The 8,994-nt window shown below is 37.1% G+C and overlaps 1 protein-coding gene across 1 annotated transcript; it reads left to right on the forward strand.

Moving 5' to 3' along the window:
• The first annotated feature begins 3,823 nt into the window (after positions 1-3,823).
• Positions 3,824-7,151, forward strand: LOC125654760 (E3 ubiquitin-protein ligase TRIM9-like). Its single transcript, XM_048884795.2, has 2 exons — positions 3,824-3,912; positions 4,563-7,151. The coding sequence occupies exon 2, from the start codon at positions 4,575-4,577 to the stop codon at positions 6,231-6,233; it is 1,659 nt and encodes a 552-aa protein (XP_048740752.2). The 5' UTR covers positions 3,824-3,912; positions 4,563-4,574; the 3' UTR covers positions 6,234-7,151.
• Positions 7,152-8,994: the final 1,843 nt, after the last annotated feature.

Genomic DNA, 8,994 nt, shown 5'->3' on the forward strand with positions numbered 1-8,994 from the left:
GAAATGGTTGATTGGTTAGTTGTATATTGTTTAACAATATCTTTGATAATTTTTCACTCATAAGGAGACGTCAAAATGTGCCGGTGAACGCTGCTAAGCAAAGAGGGGCCTTAAATATCGTACCACGCCTGCTGTGACACGGGGTCTCGGTTTTTGTGGTCTCATCCGAACGATCACCCCATTTAGTCCCCTCTAAGACAATCAAGGGATACTGAAGGCTTATTGTAACCCGGTTCCCCAAGGAATTTGAAATAAAACTTCAAATCTATTCCCTGCTCGTGACATTGATGCTTTACATTTAACCTTAAAAACCGATATTTACCAAGATCATGATGCAATGTACCAGTCATACTAGTCTGATAAAAAATTTATTTTCCCCTGTAACACTAAAAATCAATAAGAACCAAGATATGCAAGGTGACGTTGCTACAAATTATATAAACCATAAAAGATGTGGCATCCAGCCAGGCCCAGAAATTCTTCCCAAAATCTCCGGTGTGGGAAAACCGTTCTAAATCAGTGACCGCAATTAAGACGAAAGCGACCGCAACTACATTATGTATATTCATCAGCATGTAATAAAGTTCTATTGAAGTCAAAGAGTTCAGATTGGACGGGATTTCTTGGCATGGTCATGAGTTTTGTGTATTAAGCTAAAACACTCAAACTAAAATATTTTGACTCCATACCGGCTTATTTGGTCATTTCTAAAAATTAGTTTTGCACACCAAATCTTTCCATAGTCTTTGCGTAAAAATGCGTAATGGCAAAAATTACAATTGTGACCCCCCCCCCCCCCCCCCTCTTGCGCTTTACTCCTAAGGAAGGATGTCAAGGCATATTTTGAAATAATTCGTAAGAGAGAGTTTTATTCTATCGTTTGTTAAGATCTCAAAGTGCTGTCTCTATTGTGTCAAATTGTACTGATTTTATAATAAGCGACAAGTACGACGGCGTGTTAGTGCCATTTTAACCTAGCAGCAAAATAAAAATAAATCGTTTATACGATTTATTAAATCGTAGACACTCTTTTAAAAGTTGTTTGAACGATTTAGGAAACCGTTTGTACGATTTAGAAAACCGTTTGTACGATTTACGAAGTCGTTTGCACGATTCGGGAAACCGTTTGTACGATTTAGAAAATATTGTGTACAATTGAAAAAGTTGTTTGTACGATTTAGAAAGTCGTTTGTACAATTTAAAAAGTATTTTGTACGATTTGAAAAGTAAATTGTACAAACAATTTTGAAACATCGTACAGACGGTTTTAAAATAGTACAAATTAACGATTTTTTTAAAGAGCACTAAATTAAATTGCTTTAGATAATGTTACAGTAAAAGGTGAAGATAACGAACAGTGATCAATCTCATAACTCCTAAAATCAATACAAAATAGATAATTGGGCAAACACGGACCCCTGGACACACCAGAAGTGGGATCAGGTGGCTAGGAAGAGTAAACATCCCCTGTCAACCGGTCACACTCGCCGTGAGCCCTTTATCCTGGTCAGGTAAACGGAGTTGTCCGTAGTCAAAATTAGTGTGCCAAGAACGGTCTAACAATCAATATGAAACACGTCAGACAGTATATAGTAAAAATCTATTCTTAACAAGAGTCCTTATCCAGGGAAGAGAATACGTATATTAGTACCAATGTTATACAATATCTATGCCCCTTTTTGAAAAAAAAATGACCTTTTCTGGGTCAACGTTCGAAGTCAAACTGCTAAAAGTCAAGAAAATGTTATTGGGGGAGAGATGTCTTTTCTAGAATTTCTTGCTTTGATTGATTTATAATCTGTTCTCAGATTTTAGTATGAATTAACGAAGAGGCATAATGTTGATTTAGATTTGTTTATATGTGTTGATATGTACATACGAGTTATGATACATTGAACACATTCACAAACACGATGAAGACGAGGATTAGAGAGAAGAAGCGGAGAAACATCATAGTGAGAGTTGTGATCTTCTCGGGGAATCTCGTCAAACTGACAATAGCTGTATATATAACAGTATAAACATATGTTATCTTTCTCTAATTACATTTAATTCCGTGTGTTGAATTTCTGTATACACATGACTTACGTTCTGATGAGCTGACAATTAGCTATGAGACTTTAATTTTAGAAATAAATTCACGAATTGGAAAATATTTGTTTTTATATATTTATATATTAAGACATTTATTAATCCTAATTCATTTTTCTTCACTTCAAAGTTACTGTTGTTGGACAAGTGTTACATTTATAATATTTTCATTTATCGTTACTAATTACCTATAATTACAATTATACATGAACGTTTGTTTTGTTTTTTCAAAAGTTTGATTTCCCTTGTCAATGATACTGGGATAAGTGTTGACTTGGGTAATTTGTCTACTTTGAGAAATAACACTACTCTTTTTAAACTCTTCATCTTTTGATATGCTAGAACTGTAAAATTCAAAATGCGTCGTGGCATTATTTATGAAGGGACAAAACAACAAATGGGTTTTTCGCTTTTAATATCAAACACGGCTATATGAAATTCAATACTAAACAAATTCCAATAATTATTTAAGTTCTTATTTTGTCGAAGTTCTTTAACATTTTGGATATCTCCGGTATACGATTGATATCTTAGTCAGACTTTGCAGTGCAACATATATGTTGTAATTGGGTTTGCCTTGCATGTGTGTGTTTGTGTACCTTGTTTAACACCTAATCAGACACGGCATAAATTCTAAGGACGTGTTTCAGAAAACTTTTTGACGGGGGGGGGGGGGGGTTAAAAAGGTTAGAATGGCACAAAATCACATATTCTCTAACAAAAACAACCCAACAAAAACCCAAATTAAAACCCAAACAAACACAAACAAATCAAAACAATAAACACCAAAAACAAAACAACCACAAACAAAAAAACAAAAAAAAAAACAAAAAGAAAAAAACAACAACAACGTGAAGTTACATATACAATTCCAGATTATCCCGCTAAATATTAGCCATTGACGTGATCTCACAATTCTGATGGGATATAAGAATTTCTTGTGGTGGCTGATGCTATCAATAACCATATTCTGAGACGCCCTCGATGAATAAAAATGGAGAGCTGCATGATGTCCGTATATTACATTTTTCATACACGCACTAATTAATGAGACCATGGTTATTATCTAATGCACATTGATGCAACATTATAAAGAATACATGGCCATACATTTTATCAATGTTATTCGCGTTTACTTTAACCCCCACCCACCTAGAAGAAAATCCTTAATATTAAACGCACAGGGGAGAGCCATGTTAAAAGAACAAGTGCAAATTAAAGATTGTTCTTCATATTTTTGTTCACATAAATAAATGCATCAATGATCCCTGAGAAAATTAATGAAAGCGAAAAAAAAAAGTTCTTTTTTTATTTCACAAGTATGTATAAGGTCACGACCAAGAAACCTCAACATGCATCAAACTTCTCAATTCTTTTCTATCTTGGCGCTGATAGGCATTGCACACTGATAAAACAGTGGCGGATTTTAAAAGGGTCTATAAACACAACAACAACAACAGCCCGTTTTGTAACAACAACAACCCCCCTCTTGTGATAAAAAATAGACCAACATGCACGATTCATACATACACTGTATATACAAACAGGTTCATGTATAAAGATAAAAAATATTGATTTCATTAAAATATAAAATAAAGCTAGAACCCCCATAAGTAATCTGAAAATAAACAACTCAAATCCTGGAGCCTACGGGATCCCCTTTTAACAAATCCTGGATCCACCACTTTAAAAGCGCCAACAGGTCGAACCATATCAACCCGGAAGTTAGAAATCAAACCGAAAGTACTTTCCAGCCAGGTGAATAACGGGATGGTCGTGTGGCCATGATCGTCCTGGATTTCTTCAAACAGGTTATATACGGTAAGCCAAAGTTTACTACAAGTTGTAAGTCATCAATTTTTAAGATTGACCGTGTACGAAAATATCAGTACTTAAAAATAGATCAAGAGAAACCGACAGTGGATAAACTTGATTACAGTTGTAACAAAGGTTTTCCCCCCTTTCGCCACACTTTACAAGGCATTACTAGCACACATAAATGAAAATTCCACATGTCCGAGTATTTTTTTAATACTTGACTTTCACATGTAATCCACTTTTCGGAAATCCGCCATTATCGGGGGCATTTGTGTTTCACAAACACATCTTATTTTAATACTTGACTTTCACATGTCCCCCCCTTTTCGGAAATCGGCCATTGGTAGTGGTAAGTGTAGGTCAGTTCAGTTCCATTGACCAAACATGAGTCAACTTTATATGAGAGGGGGCTATTGTGCTGAAAGGGGTGGGTAGCAAAGGAAGGAGCTATGAGAGAGAGAGAGAGAGTGAGACGATTGGGGAGAACAAAGGGACGGAGGTGGAGTACGAAAACTGTAAGGACATTTAATTACATGTTGACACCCCTTTGACCACAACCCACCCCCTACATAATAATCTGTTTTTCACGTTTATTGTAGACATAAACTATATCATCTTCATGAATTCATATAATTATCTGAGATGTCTTACAGTTTCAGCTTCTGATGATGGCCGAGCCAACATCCCGGGCACAGGAGATCATCTCCTGTGACCTTTGTGTCAAGCCTACCCAGCAGTTCTGTAACAACTGTCAACTCAGTTTGTGTGTGGACTGTGTTAGTAAACATGTGGACAAGCTCAAGTACCAACAACATGACATCGTTCATTTCAAAGATAGAAAGGTAGATTTTCCTGAGTGTGAATTTCACACCAACCAGAGATGTGAGGTTCACTGCCAGCAATGTGATGTTCCAGTTTGCCTGAAATGCATGCGTGGTCCCCATAATGGACACAAAATTGAAGATATTCCGGAAATTTTTAGTGACAAGAAAAAGGAACTTGAAAAGGAAATCAGAGAAATTGAATCCACCATTATTCCGCAGTACAAGAAGAAAAATGAAGAAACAGAACACACATTATCCTATATAATGGCCGAATTTGATGAACTCCAAAGAGAAGAAGAAAAACATAGAAAATTCTGGCACCAAGAAGTGGACAACATTTTCAATAAGTTCGGTTCATTGATGAAGTCCAGAAAAGCGAATCTCCTGGCTGCTCTAAACTCTCACCAATCCAAATTAACAAATCAAATTCCAAACATGACCGAAACAGTTCAACAAAACAAAGAAATTCTGAGGTCAAACAATGTGTCTGCAGTCACTAACTACAAATCCAAACTCGAGGAATACAGAAACATGCCTACTGATATTGATGTCAAACTGCCATCACTCAAAACCAACACAGTTCAAGGGAGAGAACTCAGCCTGGAATTAGGAGAATACAAGGCTAGCCTGACACAGACAACACTGCCCAGTCTGACAGAGGAAGTCTCCCATTTATCTTTACCTAAGATGTTAGAGCAAGCCAAATCAGTTACAACCATTCCTGCTAGAGTTAATCCTCTACTCCATGTTGCCTGTGTGAGAGTGAATGAGGCCTGGGTTAGTGATAAAGATAAAACAATAAGACGTGTTGGCATACACGGGTCTGTACGAGACACTGTCACCACCACATGTTTATACTGGCCTGATGACATCACAGTGACTAGACAGGGAGAACTGGTATACAGTGATAGTCGCAATAGAACTGTGAACATTGTCAAACACGGGAGAACAGAGACACTGATAACCACACCACAGGGCTGGCATCCAGACAAACTATGCTGTACTAAGTCAGGGGACATCCTGGTCAGTATGGGTACTACTGATGATAGCCAAAATAAAATTGTCGGTTATCAGAAACACACAGTGAAACAGGAAATAGATAGAGATGAAGATGGAGAACCAATCTATAAAGGAGGAGATTACTCACTGTATGTGGTGGAGAACAACAATGGAGACATCTGTGCCTCTGATAATAATGCTGACACCGTGATCGTGGTGGACAGGTCAGGAAGAGTCCGATTCCGATACGACGGTACACCAGCCAGGAGGAAGAAGTCATTTAATCCTAAACATATAGTGACAGACTCCATGAGTCAGATCATTGTGGCAGATTACAATAATGCCTGTCTACATATCCTGGATCAGAACGGACAGTTCCTGAGATGTGTGGATAATTATGGACTAGATAATCCTAACGGACTGAGTGTGGACAGTGAGGGGAGGCTGTGGGTAGGGTTACGTGATTCAGGAGAAGTGAAAGTGATTCAGTACATGAAATAAACACGTGATATCACATACAGGCATCAGAAAATGACAGAGATCACACGGTGCTCTTGATACATACATGTCTTGGTGATATCATTATATAAAACACTTAATACTAACCCAATGGGGGCACTGGCAATATGCAAAGTCCACTTTGCCTGTGCTACCGGTATTTGTCATGCAAAGATAAACCTGATATCTCTGCTTTTTCATGGAAGCCAAGCAAAAGGACTTTACATAAAACTGTAGTGTCATCAATTTAAAACAACAATGCACCCGTGTAAGAGTCTAAAACATTTCTTTCTTAATAATGACACAATTATCAGTATTAGTTGCACATGAATTTAATCAATAATGTACACATGCTATAGGTAGTATTTTATGTCGAAAGTATAATTATAATGACAAATTACATCAAATAATATCTCGTTAAAAATCATATGGAGGAGTTCTACTTAAGTTTGAAATACTTAATTCTTGGATGTACCCTGCATCAAAATGTTTCAGAGACTTGTCCAGCCCTTTAAAGTTTTGAACACTCTGACTTTGTCCTCTAAATCATGAACTCATACAAAGATGAAAATGAAAGTGCAGGTGGTTTCACATTATTTGATGGACCTAACAGCTGATAACGATCTTGTTGAATGGTGGCAATTTTTCTTTAAACTGCGTAAGTGCAGGGTCAGAGGAAGAAAAGACCTCAACAATGGGAAAGAGAGCATCTGTAGAAGTACTGTTTGCAAGAATATCGCAAATTAGATCATCTTTTTCCTTCTTCTTAAAATCGATGTCGCTATTGATTTTAAAATGTTAATATTTGTTTTCTTTATGTTCTCCCGCGTCGCCATACTTGTTACACGCATGATAACTGACGTAAACTTGGCAACCTATCTAATTTTATGTAAAGCTACCTTTAATACAGGAATTATCAAGAAAATATTTTCTATTTATTTTTATATGATTACTAGTTTTTTAAGCGAAAATAATAGTTAAAATGTGAAATATAATTCATTCATTTTCAACGCGGTTCGCTTCACGTTCGTATCCACTCGGAAGTACTTCTGCGCATGTCTGCATATATTATTAAAGGGGTCTCTAGGGTGCATCTACTCCTTAGAATGTACCAGTGTACCAAGTTTCACGTCTGTCAGGCAAAGGGTGCTTAAGATATTGAGTGGAGAGTGTATTCCTATGTCCAGAGTGGATTGACCATTGACCTTTTGACCTGAAAATCGATCGGGGTCCTCTTCTACTCATAATCAACCCACATATTAAATATAATTACGATCAAGTGAATGGTTCTCAAGATATTGAGCTGACAACATGTGATCTACCGACCGACCGACAGGTGCAAAGCAATATGCCCTTTTTCTTTGAAGGGGAGCATAAAAATGCGAAAATAGGGTAGGGTCATTTTATGATCTTCTCAAGAACCACTGAGCCAGTAGAGCTGAGATATACATGATAGCATCCTGGCATAGTGCAGATTTAAGTTTATTAAGATAACGACCCCGGGGGTAGGATGGGGCCACGATTCGGGGTCAAAGTTTTACATAAAATTAGATAGGGACAATCTTTAAAAATGTTCTTCTCAAGAACCACTGGGCTAGGAAAGTACAAATTTACATGAAAGCTTCCTGAAATAATGCACATTCACGTTTGTCAAAATCATGGCCCCTTGGGGTCCGCTGTGGTCACAAAAGGGGATCAAAGTTTCACATCTGAACGTTTAAGTAAAATCTTCTCCCCAAGAACTACTGGACTAGGAAAGTACAGATTTCCATGAAAGCTTTCTGACATAGTGCAGATTCAAGTTTCTTAAAATCATGACCCCCGGGGTGGGGTGGGGCCACAATAGGGAATCAAACTTTAACATACACACATATAGTGAAAATCTTTAAAAATCGTCTTCTCAAGAACTATTGGACTTAAGATTACATTTACATGAAAGCTTCCTGACATAGTTTGTAAGAAGCATGTCCCAAGAGGGTAGGTTGTGGTCACAATCGGGATAAAAGTTTTACATACGAATATATAGGGAAAATTTTTAAATATTGCCCAAAGTGACTCAGATGAAGGATGTGGCCCATGGGCCTCTTGTTTTGTAATTTTGCTTTCCATCTCTCTGTCTGGCTGTCCAAAGTAATGTTTTCCAGACTTCTTTCTATAATGGACGCATGTACAACTTTTAAATTTGGTCACAGTTTCTTCCTAAAGAAGCTTAAGAGTGGATTTGCTTTTCAGCTGGATTGGTACACGGTGACCTACTTTATGGCTAATAGTCAAACAGTTTTACGGACGTTTTACAAATATAAATATTGAAATTGTCCGTCGGTGACCTACTTTAGGATTAAAGATACATATATGGATATTGCTTTGAAATTTAGTCACAAGTTTCCTTTTAGAGGATAACAACTTCACTTTTTATCATAGCTGGATTGGTCTGTCTGTCTGTGACTTACTTTAAGACTGAAAGTAGGTCAAACAGTTTTCAAAACTGTTTTCATTACGGATACAGATATTAACCGTGAAATTTAGTCGCAGGCATTCTGTTGGAGGAATACAAGTTCAGTATGAAATTTCAGTTGGATTGGTCTGTCCGTGCGCAAGTCCAAGGTAATGTTTTTCCGAGGGTTTTTTCCGTAACGGATATATGTACGGTGTCGACATTTAGTCACAATGTCTTCCTCAAAAGCATACGAGTGAGTTTGCATTTCAACTGGATTGGTGAACCATGACCTACTTTAGGTCTAAAAGTACGGCAAACCGTTTTCCC

This window comes from Ostrea edulis, chromosome 7 (assembly GCF_947568905.1).
Source record: "Ostrea edulis chromosome 7, xbOstEdul1.1, whole genome shotgun sequence".
Classification (NCBI taxonomy): domain Eukaryota; kingdom Metazoa; phylum Mollusca; class Bivalvia; order Ostreida; family Ostreidae; genus Ostrea; species Ostrea edulis.

Coding starts and splice junctions, on each gene's coding strand:
- LOC125654760 (XM_048884795.2), top strand. CDS start 4,575: ATGATGGCCGAGCCAACATCCCGGGCACAGGAGATCATCTCCTGTGAC.